Here is a 27,559-nt window from a genome sequence, read left to right as displayed (position 1 = left end):
AGTGGTGGTAAAAATAATAATAATAATAAATTATGTATATATGTTATTATGCATTTAATAATGTATTATGCATTTGGCCTTCTCACTAACCTCTATATCCTAAGCCTAAAGTGAATTATCTTGTGCTACAAAATCTGGACATTTGTTATTCTTTAAATACAGAACATGAAATTATAATATGTGGAGTGATTTACTTGAATTGACCAGGTTCCATAAGACAGGATCCTCTGCTTAGTCCTTGTCCTCATCCAACAGGCATGTCTGAGCAATAGCTCCAGTAACAGTATATGGGTCACAGTTAGGAGCAGGGTGGTAGTTCTCCAAGTATCCGTGCTTGTCCTGGTCCATGCTGGCAGGAATGCGAATTCTGACCCCAAGATTAGCCACTGAAGCTGAGAACACAGGTTCTCTGAGGTCTCGTTGAGGCCTCTGAGTTTTTGGTGGTTGTTCATGTGCCCATGAGGATCAGAGACTCTGATGTGCTTGAGATGGTGCCAGCAGAGTTCATTGTGTCTGGCAAGATGGTGGTTAGGGGGGAGGTGTAGATTGAAACCACACACTGAAACAATTCAGTGACACAGAGGACAGCAAGATGTGTGACTTCCAGGAGGACTGTACTGATGGAGAGGATGAAGCACAGTGTGGTGTGTGTGTGTGTGTGTGTGTGTGTTTGTAGTCTTCACCAGTACTCATGCTATCCCTCTCTCTGCTCTGGAAGCCTCCTTGCTGAAGCTGCTCTTGCTACAGGTTTGGGGTCCGGCCTGGCGACCTTGCTGAAGTCTTCACACACTCTGCAGCAGGAAGTAGGCTATCTACAGATGATCTCCCCTCTCAATCCCCTCACATGGCGCAACCTGGAACTCCCAATGCCCAGAGACAGAAACAATATCCTGCTCTATCCAAAACCACAGGTGGAAAAATGCTTTCAGCTTCTGGCTGTATGTTAGAGAGTGCAATCCACAACATGTAACATTATCCATTATCTGAGACATCTTATCTTAGATTTATGACATGATATAGAGATAATCTACCCTACCTTACACAGAACCAGTTTCTTGAGGTCCAATGTGAAAGGATCCCTGATCATGCTCTCTGGAACCAGGAATATGTTACTGTCAGAAACCTCAGCCTGACTTGTGCTAGAACCATCAAAGTTTCACTCTGGATCTTCAAAGTTTCATTCGCACACAACACACACACACATATCTACCATAGAGCAAATACTTTAGTCCCCACACAGCAATCACAAACCACTTATTATATAACCATATTAGATACATTTAACATAATGCATCAAGCAAATCCATTCTGTGAGGTGAATGTAATTTCTTGTAATTATATGAATAAGGAAACTAAAAAAACAAGAATTTTGCGAGTGGGTGAAATAGAGTTTTTGTATACCTTCTGTGCTAGCGGGTTCAGACTCTAGGGTTTCAGCCTTGCAGTGATGAGCATCCATCGATCCAGACATAGGTGACCTAGCAGAGGCTTCCCTAAGGTAGCCTGAGAGACTGTGACTCAATCCTGAGACAGCGTACGGAGGATCACAGGTTCTTGTTCTGCTCCAAGTTAGCGAAAACAGAGGGCGATGTGGTGGTGCCTGCACAAGCTGACAGGGAGCAAGAAAAAACAATGCTAGAGACAGTAGACTTGCTGATTAAGGGTGCTTTGCCTGATTTGTGGAACCATAATTGACAATTGCTTTTTTGCATTCAGCCCTAAATGGGAGAATTTCTTGTATAGGTCTATTGCCTCCAGTAGAAGTGTATTGGTAGTGTATAACAGAACGTCACATTCTTTAAGTACATTTTGTCAACATCAGAAGTGCATTCTTGTTGTTCTTTGGTGCTGTGAGTTGATTTTCTTGCATATTTCAAATGTAAAGTGACAGCTCCTAATGGTTAGACAGACCATAGAATGTGTGAATTAAAAATCAATTACTAGAGAACACACAAAGACCATATGACACTATCATCTGTTCTTTGCATAGCGTTTGCATTACTGTAAAAGCCCAAAGTGTGCTTACTCACAGAAGGTGTTAAAAACCTCTGTTTGGGTTCCCCTTTTGTTGATCCTCCTCCAGTGAAATGGTAAAACCTGTCTGAGGTTTTCAATGCTACATTTAAACCCACTGCAGATTAATCGCAACATACTTGTGTGAAGTAAATAGCCCAAGCTGCATCTTATGGCATAACGCCACCGTGCAGAGCTGAAAGGACGTCTCTGGTGCCATTACCCTCTGGTGGGCATGTACCCTCTTTTTGTTTGAATATTTAGCTCAGTGGTTAAGGTACTTGACTTCTAGTTGGAAGGTTGCTGGTTCAAGCCCCGCCATTGCTAATGTTGGGTCCCCAAGCAAGACCCTTAACCCTCAAGTTGTGCTCAGTCATAATTGTGAGTCACTTTGAATAAATGTGTCAGCCAAATGCTGTTAATGTAATTAACAACAAACAAGTTTTGTGTAACATTAATTTTTTTTAAATAAAAATGCTATCTGTCTTTATGTAAATTTGTTGTACAAAACTGCATACAAAGTCAGGAACTAATTCTGACTGAGACAACATGAAATCTTTTGGGATATACACTCACCGATGAACGCTCATCATCTGAAATACAAATTACCCTCATTTGCTGAAGCCAGTTATCCACTTCATTTACTCAGCACACAGTTACATGCTGTACTGGAGCTCATGGAGACTGGCAAGAGAACTCCTTCTAGTACATTTTCATCACAGGCAAGCAGACAGAAAGGGCACAGAAGACCACACCTGCTCATTATGTCCAGTTCACCTTTACTTCACAAATAAACAAGGGAGTTATCCACAGAAAATGCTGAAGGAGAACATTGTCTTGGCAAAGCCAGTACTGTGGGTTCGTATGCCCCTAGTTTGTTGGATGAATCTGAAAGTCTCATGTCAATCTCAGTTAACTGAAAACCAAGCAAATTTGAGAGACCAGTGCAGATGGGTAATATGACATTTTAACTGTACATACTGTACTGTGGCAGTTGACACCCAGTCCAACAGGAAATGGTTGCCTCTCAGCACTTGAAGCAAGTGCCCCATAACCTTTTTGTTATCCATAAATTAATCAGAACCTCACTTTCCACTTAAACAACATAAGGTAAAATATTTGGATGAGTTAATCACATTCTTTGATATTATTTTGCAAAACCCTCCCTATGAACAAATCAGCACTCCCTATGGTGCTGATTTGTACTGCATCCATAGTTGCCTCTGGTGCCATGAAAGGGCTATCTCCATCATGCTGTAGCTGGTCACAGGCTCTACTTATTTATGCACCACTAGCGTGAGGACGTCCAGTTTAGGCCCCATGACTGTGTGTTGCACCCAAGGGCAGGTTTTCAGCATGTTGGTTTGTAGACACTATGGTGTGGGTCAATAATATAAAACCACTGGGTTAGTTCCGGCATCCCATTTTCTCATGAGTTGCCTCTGTTGTCTGTTACTATGGCGACATCGGTGGAACTGATGTTTGCTGCAGTGCTGCTCCAGGGAGCACAGCCACTGGCTTCAGGAAGTTCTGGCTCAAAGCATCGGAACAAAGACATGTATACAGGATATCAGCATCCTGGTGTTCCCTACCACACCAGCATGCCGAAGGGAGAAGGAAGTAGGGAGTAGGAGGTAGTTACTTAGGCAGGATGCCACAAACCTATTTCATAGTGGCAAACTGGCAGCTTCGGTGATATTGAGACAGTGGACAGTGATCAAAATGTCAAATAAAAAACACATGATTCAGTTGTTGTGTATATGGTTCAAAGACATGAGATGGAACACAGGACCAGAAGCTTTATTTTTACTTTTAATTAGTACTGTGCATACAGAACATCACGCAAAGGGAGCAGCTGAATCTCAATGTGGCTGTATAAGTCACCAGTGACGTGTACTGATTCTTTGCTTAGAGGAATCACTGCTTTACTGGTGATCACTAGCATTAATATTAATTCCTTTCTTTCATTAGTTTATTTCCATAATGCATATGTAAAACAATGTACTACATTTTTCTTTTACAATCTAACTCTAAACACCATAGCAATATTTTTTGGTGCATTACATTACTAATTAATACTGTTCCTATTTAAATGGAGCACAAAATCCATAAACAAATGACACACAGACATGTAGCACACAAATCTACAGACTTCCCCACAGACAAAAACAGCAGCTGCCTGGTCAAACACAGTACCACACTAGAAGTCACACGGAGATGTCCATATTAACATGTAAACGTAACCCTTTTGGCAAACAAAACAGTTGCATTCATTGTCCATCAAAGCACAGTTAAAGGCAGTAAGCGGCGTAATGTATCTATTATTACAGTATTCTCAACACGTTGAGTCGGACTTAGGTCCATTAGCCATCCTCAGCATTCGCTCGGCTTCACGCCTTCCTGACTGTGCGTCCACTTTTCTTCCAGCCTCGTCTATCTGACCTCACGGACTTGCTGCTAAACCTCCATGTGCCATGGCACACACGAGCGCTGAAGGGGAGAGGCGACACAGCACGCGGCGATCAAAACAAGAACATGCACGCTTCGCGCTATTCATCGCACAGGCACGCGCGGTTTTGTTTCGTTTTGGTTTGGTTTGGGTTTTTTTTGTTTTGTTTTTTTTTTGGCGCGCGCGCCCTTGCGCTCTCGCGCCCCTCCGCCGCTCACCTGGAGTGCCATGTGACAGCGGCACGTTCGCGTGGCTTGGCTGCTCGTCTCCGGTACTGCACAAGTCCGCACACCAGCTCGTGGGCTATCATCACGTACAGCAAGAATATGAGCACGGCGGGCTCCATGCTGTACTATAATCTCGCGGCAGATGTTCTGCTTGGCGATGCACGCCGACGGAGAGAGCAGACTGGGCCGGTCAAAAACGCGTGGGTCGTCTTAACTATTCAGAGTTTAGCAAGAGCATGACGAAGTCTGTCAGACGACAGATGCATGCTCAGTCTGTGCATCTGTTCTGAGAACAGTAATCAATAATATCCTACTGTCTTTTCATTGCTTTTTTATTGTTAGCCCCCTGCAAACTATTTCGTCATGAACAGCCTACATTGTGAACACTGTCGCCCGTTGATGTCCCGGACAAATGGACTGAGAGGATGTTGCCGTGGAAACAATGCTGTTGCTAGGGCGGAATGCCGTCATTCTAATGTTTTACCATTATGTGCTTGATCGATAAAGCTGACAAAACATTTGCTTGGAAAATTGAACATGGCTTCCCAAGATGACTGTGTATTCCAAAAATCACAGCATAAGGGAGGCGTTTAAAATCAACTTTATTTAAATTAAACAATCTTGAATAGAGATCCTATTAAAATTTCACCAGTGATGTGAATCCTGAAAATCTTAAGATATATGCAGATTTCAAAATTACAAATGTATAAAATGGATTGTTCTCTTGTGTAACATCTTATTTTATGCTCTTCTCTTTTCAAATGCCACTTATAGGTTACTTAAAGATGAATTGTGTAGGAATTTTGACAGTTACTTAGAAAACTAGAATACAATCGCCACAAATAATTCTAAGAACTTGATTAACAAGACATTTAACTTATGTGATTAACAATATCAGACCAAGAAAAATCCAGATAAAATATTAAATTGCACATATTGGAATGAGCCCTTTCATGTTTCTGCATCACCTTAAGTCCCAGCTTGCCTGGCTCTTTTCAAATTGGTACAGATACTGCAAAAATGAAAGCCTTCTTCTGCTCTCTAAATGTTCTTGGGTACGGCTGTTAAGTGCTTCACCCTACAGAGTTTTCCTCTGCTGTGACATCATGTGAAGGCCACGGTCACTATGACAACCTAGGGCATGCTTGTTCCTCCAGCTCCTGCAAACAGGGATGTAAAAGCTGTCAGACGTAGCAGATATATTCAGACTTTTGTGATTTACAGCAGACTGTTTCCCTTAACACAAGTGCCTCAACAAATCTTGTGGCAGCAGGACACAAATCTCAAGCCTGTTTTCAACCATGGGATGATCTGTTTTCAACCCGGGATTACCTCCATACTATTTCATCATTGTTCTTGGGCACACTGGAAGGTTCATGGATTGAAATGTAATTTACAGTTAAGTACATTTAATGAACAGGACATGCAGGTCCCATAACAGCATATGCTTACCGTACGTCTGGAGTTGTAGAGGTCATTTGAAAAATTCAGACCTGAGATCCTTTGCCTGAGCTTTGATGTGCCCGTGCCTTCTCAGGTAGAACACCAGCAAGCCAGACACTGTCAGAACCAAGAGGACTGCCACCACGACAGAGGCAACGACAGCCGCTGTGAGGTCATGTGATGGACGGGCTGAATAAGTAAAAGTATCAATTTCAAGAACAAAAGTCATGGGCATGTTTCTCTACGTACACTTTTTGTGGTGCATCTTATATCAGATGTGACAGGCACGAGAGTCAGAGTGGTAGGGCAGCTAAAGAACAAAGCTCAACTCTTACGTGTCTGGTCTGTGTGTTCACCGGCACAGTTGACTCCCACAGTGTACCCAAAGTCATCCAGAGCAAGAACACCCTTAATCCCTTTAAGACCTTCAAACACAATCTGTTACACATACACACAACCACATGCAAATGCACACACACGAACACTTTGAAGTAGTTATTCTGTAACAAACTACACTAACTGTTCCTGACCCTAAAGTTAATCATGACTGACTGCTTAAGTTTTTAAGGGACAAAAACATAAAATAAATGCATGTAAAGCAAATAAAAGCAAAATAGATCTAACTCAATTTTATAATAATTTACAGCAAAGTCACCCAGATCTTTCATGCAGAAACATCCAGAAATTCAGCACTGAAGCCTCTGTGACACTGCACTAGATGAGTTGTCAGGAGAAAGGTCTTACCTGGTACTCCCTCTCAGATGTGATGTTGGTGTGGAAGTGCCTCCAACTGGGCCCGGCTTCAGTCATACTCAGCAGCTCATCCCTGAACCCTTCGCTCAGCCTCCACACTGTCAACTTGCTGTCATCTGCAAGAGAAGGTGAACAAGGCTGCTACCGCCCACTGGCCCTTTACCCAGAGTTAATACACAAAGCACCCATTATATTTGTCTTAATCAGCTCTTGAAGCACACTCTATAATTCATGTTTCATGTTTACCTGATAGAGCAAAAGACTATTTATTCTTTTGTTTATTATTCTATTAGTTTACAATGCATTTTTTTTTAATAAGTACTAGGATTATTGAACTCTCAGAAATGATTAATGGGAAATAATTCATGGTTAATAGAATGTGGCTCTATCCTTACTGGCAACAGACTGATATGCCCAAAACTGCAAACAGGTGCCTTTGGTGGGGGGAAGATGAGGGCTCAGTAGCCAGGCATTTTGGCTAGCAGTGTCTCGAGGAGAGGATGGAAGGAACAGGAAGTGACCTTGAGGAGCAAGAATTAAATATGCCTCTTAGAACTAAGCACAGTGTGTTCTGGATTATGATAATAACAGTAGTATTAATGGGAACCAGTACAAAATGTAACGGTGGTAGAATGTAACTATTGTAATGCAAACAGTAGTTCAATATTACAAAAATGCTACAAAAACAAAAGTATCCAAGGTATCTTAGGTAACCAAGTTTAAAAAACACAACTGACCACTCTTGTTTCCCAGTGTGTGGTCATATTGTGGTGTGGGGTAGTGAGGTTCAGTCAGCAGGCTGCTTAGATCCCAGTCCAAGCGGTCTAGAGAGTGGCTCTGAGTGTTGGTCCATCCACACAGCCCTCTCTCCAGGTCACACATCTCATCTGAATATTTGTAACAAACAGAACCCAAATGGCGAAAAACTAACAATGCACTTTAATTTGTTGCTATTTCATTCAGTGTTCAGAAAAGTTTCTTTTCGTATGGATTACAAACAAACCTGTAGCAGGACAACTGTGGGTTGAGAAGGTGATGTCATCAACCGCAATATAAGTGCTTATGTCTCCACTTCCCTTCACTTCGAACTGCAACTGAGAGACACACCACAACCATCTACACCATTCTAATAACACCCCCGAGATGCACGGCATGTCGGAGCTGAAAATGCTTTCTGCGCTTTGCCAGGAAAGGCCCCATTTCAGTGACAGGTTAAGATCTGTGGAACTAGGAGACGAGCTGTGTGTCTCAGGTGCTGATGAAGGGCCTACCTGCCAGTCTCCATACCAGCGGATGTTGCCCATGGCCAGGTGCCATACGTCTCCCTGGCTCAGACTGCTGGAGAACAACAGGGTCTTGATCCCCTTCACAGGCTTTACATACACACGCAGAGTGCCTGCATGACATGTGTGTATATATATATACACAGATATATTTATACACACGCATGCATGCACACACACACGCGCACACACACACACACACATACACACACACACACACACACACACACACACACACAGCTAGGCTACATGCATGCACACACATTTCTACAGGCTCTTAGGGAGAGTGTGCTACTGTATTGTAAAACATGAGATGCATGTCTGTTTCTACTGTTTAACCTGGGTTTTGTCCACCAGTGTGGTACCAGAAGTGGACACATTCAGTGTGACCCACACTCTGGTGTAGAGGGGAGGTCAGGGTCATTACACTGCCCTGAGGAAGGACCTCCACACTGCTGTGAGCCAGCATATAGTACCCTGTGGAGACATGCAATACTCTTCTCTCATTCTGCTCTAATATCAAACACAATGGCGGTGAGATAATGGACTCAAAAGTTACTATGTCATGGTTCAGATTTATTTCATTTCTTTCTTAATTGCTATCCAAAAAATCCACTCTTCCTCACCCATCTCTGTCTCGAGGCTGTGGTCCGTCTTAGGGCCAATTCTGGTGGAGGCCCAGTTCTGGTGGTTCCAGAGAGCAGCTCCACTCCTGCTGTAACCGCACAGCTGGCCCTCAAATGAGCACATCGTAGGCAGAGAACATGGCCCTTGTACAAATTCCACATCATCTATAACCACCTGCCCATCAAAGCCTGAGCGTACCGCTTCAAACACCAACTGAGAGACAGAGAGTGAAAAAGAATAAAGAATGTGAAGAAAATTAATTTACTACATGTACATAATCGTACACATACTTAGGTTGCATTTTATGTGTTGCTCAGAAAGTCCTGCTTGTACCTGGTAGGCAGTGAGTTGTGGGGGCACGGGGCAATGTCCTTCATGCCAGAGGTTGCCGTGGGCACCCCCACGGGTCCACAACAGCACCTCTGAGCCATCCGCATACACAACCTTAACATTCAGGGCACCTGTAAGAGTTCCACATTCCCAAAGCATTTACCTTAAAGTAATGAAGAACTATATTAAGTCTGAAATAACTGCTGCATGCAGACTTTTCATTTCAAAGGGAACACAGCTGAGGTTAAACATAAAGGATTTGTTTTGTTTTAAGGACCCAGATGTAGGCTAGCCGTGAGTTAAAAACACCAGGCAGGTCATTCTCCTTCTGCTTCATACCTGTTTGGGGGCCATAGAGCTTATAGAAGAAGGTCAGACAGTGCTGGGTCAGCGTATGCTGATGAAGAGAGAGGAGATGACCATAGAGGCCCCGCAGTGTTGGGTCCCACATATCCACAACTAGACTTCTACCTGGGGAGAACACTGATTACATACTATACGGCCAGCGGGCAAAAAGTACTTAAAAAGCTTCTTCAAGGGGAAGAATATTTTTCAGCACATATACTGTAAGTATAATTTTGTTTAATGAGTAATTTCAATCACTTTTAGGAGTGAGAATACAATTCCTAATAAATACTGGACCAAAGCTAAGATTTAATAATTATAGTTACAGTGTTGACCAGATGACATGCATCATATATTACCTTAGAAACTATTTAAAAGTTGAGTATTGTAGAACCCTTTTCGTACCAGTGCCAGTAGTGTGGTCTGTCCCATTCACCGCCCTCCAGTCATAGTTATCTATTTGATCTTGGTACCAACCACATAAGTCTTTCTCAAAGTCACAGGACAGCTCTGATTTAAGAATAAAGTAAATTATAAAATCATTCAAACTTCTATATATACTCCCACAAAAGGAAAACCTAATGTTCAGTAAATTAACTTAAACAAGTACAAACATTCTCTGTTTGGAGGAAACAACGGTGACATATTTCAGAATGAGTGGTCAGATCTGAAGGTATATTTTAAGAAAATGCAGCAACTTTGTTATATTCTCTCATAAACACATAAAAGGGAAAATCAACTATGAACTGATTAAATTACCATCAGATGCAAAAGTTATGTAATGCAAGATGCTCTCTCAGGAGTCTTTGAAGGTTCGGGATTTTTTTTGCCTCAACCAATAATGCACATGAGCTCTTACCACCAGACGTGGAGGGGATATAATTTGGGTGGCAGCTGACATAAGAAACATCCTTTACTGCTATGGCTGCATCGTGGCCAAGCTTTTGAGCACGACCTCTGAACTCCAGCTTCCAAGGAAACAGAGAGACATCATTTTAACACATTCAGCCCTGAAAATATTGCAATTTTCATACATATGTACATTGTCAAGACTAAACTGGTGGTTCTTATAAAGTGGCTGATGAGAGAGACATGCATTGAGAAAATGTTTAACTGTTTATCTGGGCAGTACGCTTGCATCTAACACCTTGTATATTTGACTGTGGCAGGGAGGGAGCAAGACCGAATGCATAATCTGAGTTTCCTTTATTCTCCGTAAAGAATGCGAAAGATGCACAGCGAAGAGCTGGGGGTAATGCGAAACACAGAGGAAAGTGTCGGCAGTAAAGCTGAAGGTGTGTGGACGCAGCAGAGTTAGGGAGTGCGGATGTTTCGCTGGACGTAAATGCTCTGGCCGACAGCAACACAGAGAGCAAGAAGGATTCCTGTGGTCTAAATCAGAGGGACAAACAGAAGAGGCAAACGAGGCACACAAGAAAGTGGTAAGTAATCAGGAGATTGGGAGCAGGACAGGTGTGTGTGTGTGTGTGTGTGTGTGTGTGTGTGTGTGTGTGTGAGTGTGTGTGTGTGTGTGTGTGTGTGTGAGTGTGTGTGTGTGTGTGTGTGTGTGTGTGTGTGTGAGTGTGTGTGTGTGTGTGTGTGTGTGTGTGTGTGTGTGTGTGTGTGAGTGTGTGTGTGTGTGTGTGTGTGTGTGTGTGTGTGTGTGTGTGTGAGTGTGTGTGTGTGTGTGTGAGTGTGTGAGTGTGTGTGTGTGTGTGTGTGTGTGTGTGTGTGTGTGTGTGTGTGTGTGAGACAATGCGTGTATCCCTTCAGATGGATGCCTGGCACAAAATGACAGTATAATACATAAATAAACACTAATGCAGTTTTAGTAATGTGAGTAAACCTTAAAACAGTAAAAAGAAAGGAATTTGTTTGTGCGTTCAAAAAAGGTATTAACGTATTGTTGGAAAGCATAGAAGAAAAGAAAAATCAGAGTTAAGATTTTAGAATTAAATTGTTTGATAACTTTAAACACAATAAAACAATTAAAAGCTACAGAACAGATCTCCAACCTCAACATATCTGAAGCTGTGAAAAATCACTTGAACGGGGAAAAAATACAAAAAGCAGAGAGAGATAGAGAGAGAGAGAGAGAGAGAGAGACCAACTCTTCCAACCAGACATCAAAAGACCAAGATAAAACTAAGAGCTAATCCTTTTTACGAAAGAAAAGAATACACAAGAGCATGACAGCTGCTGGTGAAATGTGAAAAGGTGTTCTTTAGTACTTGGAAGCGATGATCTCTGGCTCCGATATAGACCTCCTCCTTTATCCACGATGCAGGGTCCTGACCTGTCCTCCCACTGAACTCCCATAACCAGGGTAGAGTGCCCAACACGCTGTCTACTACAGCTACAAACACGTCACCTAGCGACAGAATAAACACCAGAGCTCCAATATACTTGCTTATACTTCACCTCAATGTGGGTTACTGTACTGTCATAGTGATGGACACAGGACACTTGTGTGTGGGTTATTGTATTGCCATAGTGATGGACACAGGGCACCTGTGTGTGGGTTACTGTACTGTTATAGTGATGGACACAGCGCACCTGTGTGTGGGTTACTGTACTGTTATAGTGATGGACACAGCGCACCTGTGTGTGGGTTACTGTACTGTTATAGTGATGGACACAGGGCACCTGTGTGTGGGTTACTGTACTGTTATAGTGATGGACACAGCGCACCTGTGTGTGGGTTACTGTACTGTTATAGTGATGGACACAGGGCACCTGTGTGTGGGTTACTGTACTGTTATAGTGATGGACACAGCGCACCTGTGTGTGGGTTACTGTACTGTTATAGTGATGGACACAGCGCACCTGTGTGTGGGTTACTGTACTGTTATAGTGATGGACACAGGGCACCTGTGTGTGGGTTACTGTACTGTTATAGTGATGGACACAGGGCACCTGTGTGTGGGTTACTGTACTGTTATAGTGATGGACACAGCTCATCTGTGTGTGGGTTACTGTACTGTTATAGTGATGGACACAGGGCACCTGTGTGTGGGTTACTGTACTGTTATAGTGATGGACACAGCGCACCTGTGTTTGGGTTACTGTACTGTTATAGTGATGGACACAGGGCACCTGTGTGTGGGTTACTGTACTGTTATAGTGATGGACACAGCGCACCTGTGTGTGGGTTACTGTACTGTTATAGTAATGGACACAGGGCACCTGTGTGTGGGTTACTGTACTGTTATAGTGATGGACACAGGGCACCTGTGTGTGGGTTACTGTACTGTTATAGTGATGGACACAGCGCACCTGTGTGTGGGTTACTGTACTGTTATAGTGATGGACACAGCGCACCTGTGTGTGGGTTACTGTACTGTTATAGTGATGGACACAGCGCACCTGTGTGTGGGTTACTGCCTGTGACCCTATAAGAGAAGTGCAGGGTGCAGGCGGGGCCGGAGGGGCCCAGCAGAGGACTGCGGGTCTGGGCTTCAGTCAGCTGTTGACCAGGGGATTCCTTCACATACAAGAACTCCTCTGCCAACACACACACAGATACAACTCACAAATACATGCAGAATTATATTAAACCTAAACACTGTATTTACACTATAGGTCAGTTAGACTCCATGCCAGCCAGACTATGGAGTAGCACATACCTGTGGAGGCATTATTAAGTTCACGCTTTAGCTCCCAGCTTTGGCTTCCTATACTAGTGTCTGTCCAGCCTTTACTACCCTGTTCATAGGAGAAGTCACCTTTGGGAATAAACAGAACACAGATGCACATCTTATTCCAAACATGTCTACAAAGAGACCTCAATAATTTTTACAATGTTAAAAAACAATATGCACCATAAATGTCTTTATTCAGGTGTTTTTAGCATACTAATACTTAAAAACACACATACATGTGCCCATGCACATATGCAGACACACACACACAACTCACCACACTGTGCCTCATCCTCTCCGTCAATGCAGTCCTCCTGGAAGTCACACATCTTGCTGTCCTCTGTGCAGGGGTGTTTGGGTGGCCTGGGAAATGAAGGTCTCGGCATGGGCTCTGACATTAGAGAGATCAAGCATACCTGAGTGGACAGCAGTGAGCCAAACCACCCAGTGGACAATCATACAGAGGAAGGGTGTCCGGGAAATGGGTTAAGCTTTATTCTGGAGGTAAATGTTTACACACCTGCTTAGTTTCAGTTTCGTAAGTCTAAACCTAACCTTATGGTTACAATTTTTTAGAGTTGGGTCTATGGATTGCATTTGTATTACTTAATAAGGTTCAGTAAATGTTTACATGTTTACATGTTCGTCTCACATGAGTTTAATGAAAGAGGGAGTAGCTGACCATTGGAGAAGTGACATTCCGGGGATAGCGTGATGTCATCAATAGCGATGCCTCCGTATGCCTGGTCCCTAGTGGCAGCGACAAACAGTATCTGCAGGCAAGTGGGATAAATGGAGAGGGTAAGACACAAAGCAGGGAAAGACCGGGTTTGGTATAATAGAGGAAAACTCGACATCTAAGTGGCTCATTTTTCTCATGACTGATGTACTAGCACTGACTGATTTTAATGGTGAGGCTACATACCTGAAATGTGCTATTGATGACAAATTCCACCTCTGCCTTGACCCACACATCACCCAGAGAGCCCCCGCGCTCCCACACTGGGTAGATCGCTTTCTCTGCCACTAGCACTGACAGACCCCCAGACACCCTGCCAAACTGGTGCGTGTACATCACCATCTGTAACATCACCAATGAGAAACACCAGCAGCTAACGAGACTGCAGTGGTGCCAGTTCAGGTGGGCACATTTTCTACACATTACAATAGGAACCTCTGCTGGTATTCTGAATACCAGGTTTGCACACCTGACAGTGACTTCCAGAATTAATCACAGCACAATTACATTTTATACTGGCAATGTGAGAAAAAAATTGTGTAAACCTGTGTGAAATGGCTGTCTTTAATAATAACAGCATAATATTAAAGAACTCACACGACAGGGATGTGTACTATTGGTTGGTGCCAGACGAGGGCTTTGGAAAGATGCCCAATCAGCTTTCAACCCAGCCTTCTTGGTAACATACAGGAAATGGCCTGCAAGTAAAACCATGGCTATATTTTACCATCACATAACCTTAAAGGTTATAGTATTAAAGTTGTTTTTTTCATACTCACTGTAAGCCTAGTAGCTTTGCAAGTACCTGAAACAGAATTGGTGGAGTGGTCTCTCCCAGGTCCTCTCAGAGGCTCAGACAATGATATATTCATCTGACTTGTCCTTATCCACTTTAGTGGTGACAATGTTCTTAAGTCCCAATTACACAGGCCATCTTCAAAGTCACAGCCTAGGTACTGTTCTGCAAAACCCAAACAACAGTTTAATTCAGAGATTAGCACCAAAAAAATTAAATGCAAAGAGAAGGGCACTATGACTCATTCTTCCTCTGTAACGTTCACTCCATAAACCCTGCAGATGTCCAGGAGCAGGGATGGGGCTCTCTGAAGCCAAACACAAAAGATGTGTTGCAAAAGGCTCGTAAGCAGAATGCACTCCACCTTGCCACTCACTCACTGGGGACTGGCATGGCAGCAGTGCAGACTGCTGCTCACTAACCACAGTTCTCTTCATCCGTTCCATCTCCGCAGTCGTCCGTGCCGTCACATGCTGCGCGACGCTCCACGCAGCCACCCCGCTTGCACTTCACATCACCCGGGCCACACTGTCCACTGGCTGAAGCAACAAGAGTCAGAGAGTCAGAGTCAGCGCACATTTACACCAGTCAAGAAGCTAACTCCCAGGAATTAAACTGGAGTTGTGACCTCTGATCCACTGCACATTCAAAATCGGAAGAACTGTGCTGTCTTCTCGCCTCCGGTCACGCTCACCTGGCAGGGCGCAGTCCAGAAATTCCAGCTGGTCAACGGCCAAATCCCCTCTTCTCCCATCTCGACGGAGCGAATGAAGCCGAACGCGAAAGGGGCCAGGAATGCGGCCCAAGAAGATGGTGTCCTCCCTCCATGCACGAACACTCAAGCTCTCTGGCCTCCACACCACCGCCTCCTGGCTGTCAGGCCTCCACACTGAGCCCCAGAGAGACCTTTTCCCCAGCCCTGTGTAACCTGGGATAATCAAATGCAAAGGAAAGCACAGAGTGCAAGAATTTGACAACAGTAAGCCACTACATTAATAATCACATCAATTTTTAAGTTTTTACAGCAGAAAGCTAAACAGGAATCCCAACCTCTAGGGTGTCCTCCAAAAGATGACGGAGGGAAAGAAGAACCCATGAAGAGAGAAGACCTATCACTCTGCACAGGCACAGCAGTGACTGGTGATATTACTCCGAACCGTGGACGAATGTAATCTGTTGAGCCAGATGGAATGGCAAAAGAGTGTGGGGGAAATGTGTGCACCTGAGTCCCACATAAAGTAGTGGAGTCGAAGACGGCAGGTCGACGAGGACTGGCTCATCATAGGAGACATCAAGACAGCGCTGCTGGGAGACTCCGCCCTCACCGCTGACACTGCCATAAACCAGCCTGCGCCAAGCACAGAAACATTCCACACATACAGGGCAAAAACATACTCTCTCACAACAAGACCACCAACAAAAAAAACCCAACTAAAAGCGGCTTTAACAATTCCCAAATCCAAATTTAATCGATAATGCCACCTTAAAAAATGTTGTTTCATAAACCTTTAGACAGCAGGACAACCTTAATATCTGGAAATAAATAAAGTGAAGTGTATTAAATAAAGTGAACAAGTGTGTACCTGTGGAGGTGCCAATGGTGTAGTCAGAGGAGGGTCCACTGTCAGGGAGGGGATCTCCCCTCTGACGCCTCTCCCAGGTGTAGCCGAGATCAGATGACTTGTCTGCCCAGCCACACATCCCAGCTTGCTCAAAGTCACACACAAAGTCTTTCACTCCATAACCTGTCCCATTCCAGGAATGCACAAACAGGTGGAGAAAGACATTTGTTTTGCGTCTTGGCAATGCAGAGGCCAGGACTTTTATTTGAAAGGACTATTAGATGCAGCAGCTCTCATCAGTATCTCACCACAGTCGTGCTCATCGTTACAGTCAGCGCAGTCACACACAAAGTCACATCTTTGTCCTGTGCACACACTTGCCCCCAACGTAATGGCTGCAAATGTAGGCATTTGTGATCAAAAGAAGAGGTAAATCATGATCAAAACTTTGGTTTTAGCTTTAAGTCTACTAAAAACACCATTTTAAGATAAAACGTACTTCACGCATACAGAATCCCAAATCGCCATATCATATTAAAATCATAGTGGTGACAATGCTATGACTAAACGACAGTAAAAGAAAACAAACAAAAAATTAAAACAATTACTTTTTCAAAGGATGTTAGAGATGTCTAAGATGTGATGGTATATTTCTGCTAGTCCTTTTACAAAGATTTCATGGTCAGATATAATCTGTTATATCAAGATATATTTTATTATGCTTGATATCTTAATCTTACGTTGCTCTTTGATCATGTTTGTGTTCAGTGGTGTTCTTAAGTCACACAAGTAAAATAAATGTCAGTTACCATAAGAATATTAAGCAAACCAAACAACTGAATAAATCTTCAGATATTGAATGGCATGTTCATTATTGTTTAATAATTATATTTTAGACATCTATACATGCACACTAATCACAGATATCAAATTCTCAAGGCTTTCAGTTGGGCAATTTCTTTAAAAAGAAGCTAAGTGACCCTGTTGGATTTTGACAGTGGGGCTAAATTAGTATTAAAAGCAATTCTCCACTGAAATTGCATGCCGTGTAGTTCAGGTCTTAAGGTTTGCATGGGAAACAACTTCTTAAGGGTTTAAAAAGCCTTCCAGCAGATTGTTTCAAAGGTCGCTTTACCCACTCCGAGCCTTACAACTGGAAATATTCTAGGCAAAGGTCTCTAATACAAGAGACTAGCAGATATCAGTAGTACAAGGGTGGACAAGGTCAGTTTGATTTGTACCAGGCAGGTAAGCGCTGGACCACAAGATTTAGCAGCATAACACAATGTATCAGCTCTCAATGTTATTTCTGAATTGTATTCTCATCTGTATATTCTTCTTACTGTTATCAAACCAATATAGCTAAATTACTAAGTCTAAAAAAAGTTTATTCAATCTAAATTTTGATGCGAGAAAAAAATAATAAATGTATTTTCCTAATCAGAAAAAAAAAAACCTCTAAAAAAGAGCACCACACAACTCTCTCACCCCGTTGGATAGTCAGCAGCAGGGCCAGGAGATAAACGACCTCCCTCTTCATCTCAGGTCTGTGTGAAGTGTGGAGATGGTCTGAATACACAGTCACAATTCAGCACCTGCTCCGCCAGCTTCTCCACAAAGATAACACCTGGACTTGACACCCTGACGTACTCAGCTGCACTGGCTAACCTGCCATAAACTGCAAATTCCCCAGTAAAGGAAAAAAGCACCAGCAAACATTTGTTGTTCTAGAAACCCACATTACAGTGTAACTAACACTGCCAAATGAAACAATCGCGATTGGGCCATTTTCTCACTGCAATTTCCATTATAAGCAGTCTTGGTTCCTTTGTAGAAAGGTGGAAAGACAAACCGGAGAGAAAACATTTATTTAAACATTTACTTACTTTAATGATACATATGCAACTACATAAAAATGACGCTTTATTGTAATCCTATTATTGTTCTTTATTGTAATTCTATTATTGTAATTCTGCTTTATTGTAATTTTAAGCTTTATTGTAATTCACAGGTCTGATTTCATGATTTACTGGTTTACACTTACAGCGTTTGTGACCCAGATATTTTGGAGAGAAAAAAAAAATTGCCTAGACCCAATGCATACGAAGGGCCTCGCTTACTTATCTCATACTGACATGAGAACAGCTCTATAAAGCGAGGCATGAGCAGGCTGTTCATTAGCACTGTAATGTCTCTTAATAATAAGGCCCTTTAGTACTTTTCCTGATAACGTCACATAACATGTGAAGCTGTGGATGACCTTTTATTATCAAAATGTAAACAAAATCCAGACCACATCTGAACTGAAGAAAACAAAACAAATGCATGAACAAGATAAAATAAGTAAATTAATCTAGCTTCTGATAATGGGAAAACAATTGCATCCATCCCTTAACTTCAGCAGCTGAGGACGCTTTGAGACCCCATGGTTTCCTCTCCTTTCTAGGCCGAGAAAAAGCAGGTTCTGTGTAAAAGGCGCAGCTTTTGCTGCCCAGGGTGACAGAGCCATGACCAGTCACTCAGTAGCCTTCATTTGCCCAGGTGATTTCATAGTCAGGGTATCTTGCCTTTAATTTCTCCGCAGAAACTGAGTGATTTGCTCGCCCAAAGCCCTGAAAACAGAGAAAACTTGGTTATGTCATCTCAGTAATAATCATTACCACCGTAACATTTTCCTTCCTAGTGGGTTCCGCTGAGCTTCGCGTCGAGTTTAGGAGTGTTGCTTACCATGGAATAGCCATATATATGGATCTTTTTTCCGGCACTGTCATGTTTTATCCTTCCACCTCCCACACACTCACAGTCAACACTCCCTGCTCTCTCCAGCTCCCCAGAAATCTTGTCATAGATATCAGCTGAAAAGGACATACAGAGAAACGGTAAAACAAGTTATGGAGCCAGCTTGGAAACTCTTAAATGATGCAAGTGATCCAACTTAGTTAGTTGGTTCTTCAGTTTAACTATTTAGTTTAGCTAACCACGTTATTTCTGACAATGCTCCAAGATAGTGTAAATTTAATGACTAAACTTGTAATAAATCTTCAATAATCTCCTCATGCATTCAAACACTTCCATACCATGATATTCAGCCCAGGCGTAACCTCGCACCACGTCAACGTACGACTCATCATCTTTGCTGTGCACTCTGATGAGGACATATTTGAACACGCCGTTAGGGTCAATGTCAGCCTCGGGAATGTTTTTAAATCTGTCGTCGGCCATTCTTAGCTAGTTTATACACCTGAATACACACAGCTTAGCAACACCACACGCGTTTGCCGACTTTTCATGCACCTCTCAAACCTTTCACTAGAGGCGCGCCTGCAGAATTACTTCGGCAATGTTTTGGAAGTGTTTATGGTGCCGCTTCGGCTTTAGCGCCCTCTACCGTCGCGGAGTGGGCAGATGCGTTTAGTCATCGGCTCATTCAAAGTAGTACCACGCTCTGATATGAGACATGTATAAAATGACAAACGTACACGTGAACAGTGATGCACCAAAGTAAATAAATGCACAATGCTCTTAAAGGAAATTGGTGTTTTCAGAAAAACACATGGTAACTCGGCTCACTGAGAGGATATTTCCTCCTGTTAGTACAGATCACCCCTTATTCAACTTAGTCAATAAGCATGTGTTCACAAAAAGATCTTTTTATTCATACAGGACATAAACTAATTTATTACACATAAAACATCATGAAAAGACAAATTACAAAAGAGACACAGGAAGAGAAAGCTCTCCATGTTTCACGAGACATGGTGCTCTACTCCAGAGAGAAGTGCATGCCCACCACTTCTCGGGGGCTCTGAAGCAAGCCATTGGCTGGGTCAAACTCCAGAGGCACGGACTGTCTTGGGTTTTTCAGGTCTCGCTCCATCAGCTACATGAAAAAGTGACAGTATTGGATAATGTGCAAAGTAAGAAAACAGCCAAAATCATAATGTCATGAATTCCCCCCACACACACACGCACCTCAAAAGTGGACAGCTCCAACAGCTTGCCCAGTTCATCCTCTGCCTCGGGTAATGGCTGGTTGATCGCTTTGGCCGCTTTGGCTACAGCTGGATGGTAGTGACTCTGCAGGGTCTGAGTGAATAAGGAAATTCGTGCAGTTACAAGACAACTACGTGAAAAACACTTCTCGCTTGAGAATCCTCCCATTTTTCTCACTAAGCCACGCCAGCCTTAGAAACAGAACTTGGTTTTTACGCGAGACCTTCCATTTCCAATATTATTCAGCATAGGCTTATTTTATAAGGATTCACAGTGATCAAAAGCAGCAAATGAACAGTAACAATAGAACTGCAGAAAGTAAGTCTGTCTATTTAAAGGGCAATTTTGTGTTTCAAATACACTTAATTATTTTAAAATAAGTACAGGGAGACGCATTAAAATTGTTTGTGTATGGTAATAGACAATACATGATTTCTATGATGGTCATTTTAAAATGCAATTCACCTGAAGTTCCCACAGACTGCTCTCTAGTGCTCGACACTGTGCAGGGTCCTCCTCCTCCATCACATATGGGTCATTACAGGGCACTGAGAAACACAAGGCAGAGTCTCACAAATAAATAACTTACCATTCATTTCCTCTTTAAGCATACTCTTCTACTGGACACTGAGCAAAAGAAGCATTCCTCTGAGTACATTAACATGACTGGGGCAGTAGAGTTAGTGCCATACCATGAGTTGCACTGGGTCTGTGGATCAGGACTCTGCAAGAGGGGTGTCTACGAATGAGGTTACAAATAAAGGGCAGTACAATAAGGAGGGCAGTAGGGGGCGCCGTCAGGGCAAGCCGGGATAGTCGCTTGATGAATGCTGCCACAAGGTAGGCTGGTAGGTGACTAGATGGGACAAAAACATCCAGCAATGAAAAATCTTTTTTCAAAGCAGAGCAAAGAGCAGATTATTCAAGGCTAAAAGGTAATTTAATAACTTGTAGTCAAATTATCACAAACAGAAGTGTGTGAGGAGCAGGGTTACCTTGAAGAGAGGAATATGTTGGCTAAGTGGAAGAACCGTGCTCTGTACTTCATATGGAATACAGATGGGTCCAGCAGGTTGTACAACTTTTTATAGAATTCAGGATAATCTCTGTTTTAAGAGAGGAAAATCTGCAGTCAGGTTCAGTAGAAATAAAATAAATAAAATCACTCAATGTGCAAAACATTAGAGTTATGGTTGGTTTAGTAGGTACTTACAGATTGTGTTCATGAATGAGCACAAACAGGCCATTCAGAGCCAGTAAGCTGATTGCTCCTCCTACAGTCCAATAGAGATACACCAGCATGCTTTAATATTATGCTGCATTACAAAAAAACCCCAATCATAAACCTTTAAATATCTCCTAGTTCAGAAAAAAAAGCTCCATGAACACTCTCAGCCACTGGCCTCTTCTCACTCACTAAATCTTAAGTTGCTATCACAATACCCCAAAATGTTCTGCAATACATTTCTTTTTGGTCAAGTTGAATAATCATATATTGTTAACTGTATAGACTCACCAACATCATATGCTGCAGTCAGAAAGTCGATCATCAGTGTGGGATTGTTCATATAAGGCAGAATGGAGTCATGCAAGATGACAAGCACCTTCTTATACATGCTAGCAGGCAACTGCAGGAGGAGACACGGTATGCTTTAGGCCCCAATGAACAGCACTTCAGTCTAGTACCTGCCAATAGGGACTTCACAGTACCTTGTACTTCAGAAAGGTCAGCCACATCTGCTCAAAGGCGCGTTTGTGATGCTTCATGATGAGACGGAGATGAGACAGAGGAAGCCAATCACTCAGATTTGAGGAACATCAACCACTACACAGTTGACAAATCACATCTTTAAGAGCTTCCACTTACTTTTAATTTGGCTGCTTTCCAGTCCTTGGCAACTGCTGGAAAATCATCATCATCATCAACTACGTTAGTGTTCCTGAGACATGCTCCAGTTTGGAAGAACACTAGTTAAGAGTTTAGAGAAGGACTGATGCTGCACATAAAGGTGTAGACTTACTTTCCTGCTTGAGAAGGAAGTTGGTGATCTCCGAGTCCTGGCTGGGCATGTTGATAGATGTGAGTAGGGTGAAGACATTACTCTGGTACACTGGCAGCACAGCCTACCAAAGACAGGAAAAACACAGAATAAGGGGAACTCTTACAAATGTACAGATGGTGTGTCTACAACCCACACAAAAGAATTGTCAGAATGGGAAAAACACTGGTGCATTCACTAAACTATCCATATAAATGATCACAGTCTTCTTCATGCATAGATGACTATGGCAATTACTACATTCACTTTCATAAACACACCTGCTGGTTTCTGCTCATTACTTTGTTGATATTGTTGCGGAATGAGCTCATGACGTAGTATCGCATGTCATCCATTTCTAGGAACTCCTGAAACCTGGATATGAGCAGAGCCATATCTTCCTTCTCTGACAGCAAACCTTGCACCACTGCCTGTAGACATGCACACCAAGACAAACACCACACATTGATTCAGTTAATGAAATATTTAGCATATATTTATTTAAAAACTCAACTTGTATTCCACACATACAAACCGTGTGGCCATTGTAGAGATATTCAGTGTCAGTAGGGATAACCTGATATGAAAAAGGTAACGGTGCATTGCTTTTCTTGGGAGGACTCACCTCTATGAGCTCAAAAGGAAAGTTGCTGTGCTCACTCCAGTTCTGCTCTTGAAGAGAATGCTTCCCTTCCACCACTGCAAACTTCATTAGCACGCAGAGGGCACTCTCCTACAACATCAACAGAGGACTTCAATATAAGGCAGAGATCTATAGGACTCTAAAAGAGACACATCTACCCAGAACATAAAGAGCAAAATCTATATGTAAATACTGTATTAAACAAACTAGAATGAAGTCAAACGACATTCGTCAGCTAGGCTGAAAGCAAAAACAATCCCACATAGTGGAATAAACTGTGTCAATGCTCAGACCTGCAACTGTATAAAGAAATCAGACATGTCTACTAGTGTATCTAGGTTTACTCACCTTCACTTGGTATGCCTCATGGTCCATGCAGTCTTGAAGCAGTTCTATACAATCATTGTAACGGTGCCTTATAAACATCTTATACTTTTCTACCACATCACGATCACCTTGCAGGACAAACAAAGACATTCCAGACAAGTTAGAAGCTACTAAAGCAGCATTCAGGAACTTACTTATAAAGAACTGCTTACTGTGCTGTTTGGAGTCTTCTACTGAAACATAACTAAAAATAACACTATTGTAGCAATTTCTTGAGCTTTGAAAGTTAGTTTCCTGAATCACTACGTTTTCAAGGTTGTGGGAATATGGTTATGAGAAAAAAAATAGCTTATCTCCGAAGTCCATCATGCAGTTAAATATTACAGATCACAAAGCGTAGTTACAGATTTGTACCCTTGTATCTGTTATACAGCACCAACATTTGACAGAGCCTGAATGTTAACCGAGTGGCTGAGGGTTGGTGTTATAACTCTTCATACCGTAGCTATGTAGGGATAGTTAGCTGTTTGAGTGCGCAGTGCATCTTACCATCCAATATTTCTTTTTCTTTTGGTAGCTGACCAACATACAAATCACCTCTTTCCATCAACGCACAGAATATCTTCTGGCAGGCGTTGATAGCAAAAATAACTTCATTTTCTTCCTCAGACTGCAAGTCAAAAAGAATTGTTTAGCTTTTTAACATGCTTTACGCATAAAAAAAAACCACGTAGCTAGACAATTCAAAGATGATAAAGTGGTAGCAACTGAACCTAGCGGTTAGCTACCCCAGCTAGCAGAGTTGCGGCTAGGGTCTATCAAGCTCATTTATTTCCTTTACATTGCGCACCTGTAGGTATTCCAGGACGTCGAATAACTCATTAGCATGCTTTCTGCTCTGTAGTACAAGCTCTGCTTTTGTACGTATTGTTTCCTTATATGAAGCGCTTCTCTTTCCATCGGTACAACTCTTTTTCACGTTGTCGTCTCCGGGCAGCGCCATATTTATGTCGTTAAGCATGACGGAGGACACTTCAAGGGGTGATATCGCCCCCGTGTGGCGCGTAGATGTCTAACGGATTTACACACTTACACGCAGCATCAGATTATATTTAATATATGTATTTATTTAAAAATGACTTTACATAACAGTCACATTTACTCAGTCCTTATTCCCTAAACCATTTAGCTAGACACTGTGATGCATAGAAATCGAATTCATAAAATATGCAAAGGCAATAAAAAACAAGTCAAAATAAAACTTTTTATTTCAAAAGTGTAATATGGCAAATGTGAAGTAAATCATTTGACAGCGACAGTTAAACATAGGTTTAGCCAAACAAAACAATAACTGCAAAAAAATAATCCTCTCCAAATGATTTAGTCAGATGCACTTCCATCTTCATCTTCATCCTGTGGTAAAGGAAGAGATGAAAAGAACACTCAGTGCACGTACCATTGGTCTATATTTATGCTCTTGTAGTACTGATGCCAAGAACAAATATTTTGAAGGGCCCCAGATCAGAAGGAACAGTCAAATTAATTCTAAACTTTGTTACATATTTTTTATGATTACCCACCTTGCGTTCCTGTTTTCCTGCAGCAGTAGCCTCAAAGTCATGAATGGGCAGTGTTGTCATCCAGCTAACCATAGATTTGTCCTGACATTCTGTCTCCACTATACTTGGATAGATGTGTGCATCCTTAAAGGCCGCAATGGCGTCCTCCTCTTGGGTCCACTCCAGGGTCTCGTGAAGGCCATCTCCCCCAAAGCGCTTGTTGTACCGGTCAAAGTGCACCCTCTCCAGTACGAGGCCGAGCCCGGGAGCCTTGGGCACATCCACCTTCTCCTCTGCCCAGCTCCTCTCCATGATCTCCTCCCCTGCGTAGCCCTTCACCACGGCAATCACCAGGCCGATCATCTTCCGTATCTGGTGCATCATGAAGCTCTGGCCCCGCACCGTGATGACGGCAAACTCGGCCCCCTGCCTGACGAAGGGCTCCCCGCAGGCCATGTGGGTGATGTAGCGCTTGGCACTCGGGTCCCGCGGGCCCTTCTGCGAGGTGAAGTTGTGGAAGTTATGGGTGCCTTTATAAAGGGCGAACAGCGTGTTGACCCTCTGAAGGGTTTCCGAGTCCATGCGGAACGAAGTGTCTTCTTGGTCCCTGTCTTTCAGAGAGAAGGCTACAGTAGGAAGCATGTAGGAATATGTCCTGGCATCACAGTTGTTTTTGGAGTTGAAGCCACCTGTGACTCTCTTGATGCCTGCCATAAGAGAATACTGTCTTAGCAATCTTGGCACACTGCTGAAAAAAGTAATAAAAATTCAGATTGAAATTTGTACCTAAAACTCTTATTTGTGGTGGGAGATGTGTGTTGATCTTTTGCAGAATTTTATCAACCAACCACAGCTTGAGTGAGACAACCTGACCAGCTGCAGAAACACCCTTAAACATAATCAGAAGAGATCTATTAGAAAACAAACAAGTGTACAAACCACATCAGCACTGACTGCCTGGAAAGAGGAAACAATTTAATATACGAACCTTGTCAGTCCTTGCACATCTTTGGAAAGACATCTTTTTCATGTCATCTCCATGATTCTCAGGAATGCACCCAGCTTTGATAAGCGCAGTGACAATTTCATCTTCTATGGTTTTAAACTGTGCATTTCCTGGATTTCTCTATAAAAGCACGAGTAGAATAACGATTAGTCAAACAAACAAACGCAAACACACACAGACAGACAGACAGACAGACAGACAGACAGACAGACAGACAGACAGACAGACAGACAGACAGACAGACAGACACACACACACACACACACACACACACACACACTTTTATTAACACTCGCCTGCATTCCATAATATCCTTTGCCTGAATATGCCACGAGCAGGGCAACTTTTCTCTTAGGAAATTTCTTCTCCTCGGCTGTCTTGTCGTCGTCTGTTTTGAGCTTCTTGGCCTCCCCGTCATGGTCAAACGGAGGGCTCTCCAACGCCCTTTTCAGCTGCTTGATTTGGGTGTTACTCTGTTCCTCCGACATCCTTCTGCAAGGAACACAGCACCCGCGGAACCTTTCGATCTGGGACCAGGCTACAAAAACAAGGGTTACTTGGTGGCGGTTCAGATTTAGACAGCGAATAAAACCAATACCGAAAACTCACCTTTAGTTTTAAAAGCAGAATTAATACATTGATTTCTTAAGGTATGAAAAAATGAAAAATTTGGCATGTTATGACGAATTCAGTTTGCTAGCCATCTTATTAACTAAGGTTAATTCCTCTACTCTCACAAAAAGTACATCGTGAATCACAATTAAAAACTTATTTAACTTCGCTGAGCGAACTTTTTAGACGACCTTTTAAATTACGATAGTAAAACGATATATTTGACATTATATCAATGCAGGCTATTTGGTTTGAGTTGTATTCCCACTCAGCCAGGAACAAGCTCACATGGACCAGTGAACTCTAACCTTTCACAAAGTATCGCGAGGAGCCAAAGGCGGTAGGGTTGCCAGCGACAGCCTACAAAATCCCGTATAATGCGAAACATGAGAATGAGATTCACAGTTTCTCTACATGCATTATGAAAAAAAATGCCAGAAATATTATATATGGAAGCAACATGACGACGTAAGAGAATGAGATTAACCGTTTACATTTCAAAGAAAAAGGGTAATGAAGAAACCTCATTTTTACGGCTCCCTGTGCACTCTGTTTCCACTGATGTAAGAACTTCATCGAGCTCATCACTGTCACGCAAGGGAAAACAAAATACGTGCAGTGCATTGGCTCCCCAGGACCTTGACTGAGAACAACTGGCTTCTATCCTTTATCCTCCCAAGGCCATTGTATTAGAATAATTAGTACATATTTAAACCAAAAGTCAGGCATATTTGCTTCCTTTCCTGTTAATTCCCTGTTAATCTCAGATGCCAAGTAGGCTATTAAACTCCAAATAAGCAAGAGACATCAAGGTATTTACTACTGTCTTGCTTTCTATATAACTCAGTCCACTGTAAGAAATTTGGCAATGAAGAGTCAGGAAACAGAGAAACTTCAAATTAGGTTTTTCTTGGTCAAAAACAGTGCAAGTCTACCAACGGGCAGGTGGTTCAACAACACAGAAGTGTCGTCAAACTTGAGAATAAGGGGCAGTAGGAGGAAACGTGGGAGGGGGGTAGACAGAAAAGTTAGATGAAGAGCTATCACCTCCTGACCTCGATGCTTCACAGGTGGGCACCATGGCACAGAAGATTTAGAGACATTCAGAAAAGTACAAAAACACAAATATAAAAACAATCAAAACATTAATATATATATATATATATATATAT

The 27,559-nt window shown here is 42.5% G+C and overlaps 5 protein-coding genes across 6 annotated transcripts; all 5 read right to left on the bottom strand.

Annotated features, from left to right (window-relative positions):
• Positions 1 to 231: 231 nt before the first annotated feature.
• glulc (glutamate-ammonia ligase (glutamine synthase) c) lies at positions 232 to 4,808 on the bottom strand. The gene is given in 6 exon segments (XM_035527135.2): positions 232 to 407; positions 410 to 526; positions 695 to 742; positions 745 to 794; positions 796 to 936; positions 4,681 to 4,808. Coding segments are annotated over 6 exon segments (660 nt in total).
• Positions 4,809 to 6,047: 1,239 nt separating this feature from the next.
• On the bottom strand, positions 6,048 to 17,940 carry mamdc4 (MAM domain containing 4). Its single transcript, XM_081720121.1, has 27 exons — positions 17,697 to 17,940; positions 16,517 to 16,603; positions 16,230 to 16,391; positions 15,869 to 15,994; positions 15,341 to 15,574; positions 15,069 to 15,185; positions 14,656 to 14,811; positions 14,448 to 14,548; positions 14,037 to 14,192; positions 13,794 to 13,884; positions 13,389 to 13,502; positions 13,097 to 13,195; positions 12,837 to 12,974; positions 11,702 to 11,841; positions 10,330 to 10,438; positions 9,876 to 9,980; positions 9,465 to 9,596; positions 9,129 to 9,256; positions 8,795 to 9,008; positions 8,508 to 8,645; positions 8,157 to 8,281; positions 7,889 to 7,979; positions 7,623 to 7,772; positions 7,281 to 7,406; positions 6,877 to 7,001; positions 6,468 to 6,570; positions 6,048 to 6,321 (listed from the first exon to the last, which is right to left on the bottom strand). The coding sequence occupies exons 1-27, from the start codon at positions 17,746 to 17,748 to the stop codon at positions 6,164 to 6,166; spliced, it is 3,477 nt and encodes a 1,158-aa protein (XP_081576247.1). The 5' UTR covers positions 17,749 to 17,940; the 3' UTR covers positions 6,048 to 6,163.
• Positions 17,941 to 18,061: 121 nt separating this feature from the next.
• Positions 18,062 to 19,545, bottom strand: phpt1 (phosphohistidine phosphatase 1). The gene is made up of 3 exons (XM_081720122.1): positions 19,286 to 19,545; positions 18,936 to 19,063; positions 18,062 to 18,820 (listed from the first exon to the last, which is right to left on the bottom strand). The coding sequence occupies exons 1-3, from the start codon at positions 19,428 to 19,430 to the stop codon at positions 18,728 to 18,730; spliced, it is 366 nt and encodes a 121-aa protein (XP_081576248.1). The 5' UTR covers positions 19,431 to 19,545; the 3' UTR covers positions 18,062 to 18,727.
• Positions 19,546 to 19,842: 297 nt separating this feature from the next.
• Positions 19,843 to 24,233, bottom strand: noc4l (nucleolar complex associated 4 homolog). 2 transcript variants are annotated; one of them, XM_027003723.3, is made up of 15 exons: positions 24,061 to 24,233; positions 23,760 to 23,880; positions 23,232 to 23,338; positions 22,866 to 22,973; positions 22,522 to 22,671; positions 22,223 to 22,325; positions 22,069 to 22,103; positions 21,912 to 21,962; positions 21,718 to 21,829; positions 21,415 to 21,475; positions 21,197 to 21,307; positions 20,894 to 21,057; positions 20,667 to 20,749; positions 20,181 to 20,294; positions 19,843 to 20,088 (listed from the first exon to the last, which is right to left on the bottom strand). In XM_027003723.3, the coding sequence occupies exons 1-15, from the start codon at positions 24,229 to 24,231 to the stop codon at positions 19,972 to 19,974; spliced, it is 1,608 nt and encodes a 535-aa protein (XP_026859524.3). In that variant the 5' UTR covers positions 24,232 to 24,233; the 3' UTR covers positions 19,843 to 19,971. The 2 variants fall into 2 exon arrangements, with proteins under 2 accessions (XP_026859524.3, XP_026859525.3); XM_027003724.3 differs by having other exon boundaries at positions 22,069 to 22,100.
• A 227-nt stretch (positions 24,234 to 24,460) lies between these two features.
• pus1 (pseudouridine synthase 1) lies at positions 24,461 to 26,688 on the bottom strand. The gene is made up of 6 exons (XM_027003726.3): positions 26,385 to 26,688; positions 26,072 to 26,313; positions 25,758 to 25,895; positions 25,556 to 25,658; positions 24,791 to 25,476; positions 24,461 to 24,623 (listed from the first exon to the last, which is right to left on the bottom strand). Exons 1-6 carry the CDS (start codon positions 26,449 to 26,451, stop codon positions 24,591 to 24,593), a joined length of 1,269 nt encoding a protein of 422 aa, XP_026859527.2. The 5' UTR covers positions 26,452 to 26,688; the 3' UTR covers positions 24,461 to 24,590.
• Positions 26,689 to 27,559: the final 871 nt, after the last annotated feature.

Source organism: Electrophorus electricus, chromosome 8 (genome assembly GCF_041902795.1).
Source record: "Electrophorus electricus isolate QZ-2024a chromosome 8, ASM4190279v1, whole genome shotgun sequence".
In the NCBI taxonomy this organism is placed as follows: Eukaryota; Metazoa; Chordata; class Actinopteri; order Gymnotiformes; family Gymnotidae; genus Electrophorus; species Electrophorus electricus.
This window is presented reverse-complemented; position numbering and strand designations above follow the sequence as displayed.

Excerpts from the sequence above, each read along its gene's own strand:
- mamdc4 (XM_081720121.1), bottom strand. The coding sequence starts at position 17,748 with ATGAAGAGGGAGGTCGTTTATCTCCTGGCCCTGCTGCTGACTATCCAA. Across the intron at positions 14,812-15,068 it reads AACGGATGAAGAGAACTGTG|AACAGTACCTAGGCTGTGAC; the intron begins GTTAGTGAGCAG and ends TGGGTTTTGCAG. Across the intron at positions 8,282-8,507 it reads CACTGGTGGACAAAACCCAG|GCACTCTGCGTGTGTATGTA; the intron begins GTTAAACAGTAG and ends CATGTCATGCAG.
- phpt1 (XM_081720122.1), bottom strand. The coding sequence starts at position 19,430 with ATGGCCGACGACAGATTTAAAAACATTCCCGAGGCTGACATTGACCCT. Across the intron at positions 19,064-19,285 it reads CGCCTGGGCTGAATATCATG|CTGATATCTATGACAAGATT; the intron begins GTATGGAAGTGT and ends TGTCCTTTTCAG. Across the intron at positions 18,821-18,935 it reads ATATATATGGCTATTCCATG|GGCTTTGGGCGAGCAAATCA; the intron begins GTAAGCAACACT and ends CTCTGTTTTCAG.
- noc4l (XM_027003723.3), bottom strand. The coding sequence starts at position 24,231 with ATGCTTAACGACATAAATATGGCGCTGCCCGGAGACGACAACGTGAAA. Across the intron at positions 22,672-22,865 it reads TTCCTTTTGAGCTCATAGAG|GCAGTGGTGCAAGGTTTGCT; the intron begins GTGAGTCCTCCC and ends GCATGTCTACAG. Across the intron at positions 21,830-21,911 it reads TGACCTTTCTGAAGTACAAG|TTGCCTGCTAGCATGTATAA; the intron begins GTACTGTGAAGT and ends CTCCTCCTGCAG.
- pus1 (XM_027003726.3), bottom strand. The coding sequence starts at position 26,451 with ATGCCAAATTTTTCATTTTTTCATACCTTAAGAAATCAATGTATTAAT. Across the intron at positions 25,896-26,071 it reads AAGGATATTATGGAATGCAG|AGAAATCCAGGAAATGCACA; the intron begins GCGAGTGTTAAT and ends GTGCTTTTATAG. Across the intron at positions 25,659-25,757 it reads GATGTGCAAGGACTGACAAG|GGTGTTTCTGCAGCTGGTCA; the intron begins GTTCGTATATTA and ends ATTATGTTTAAG.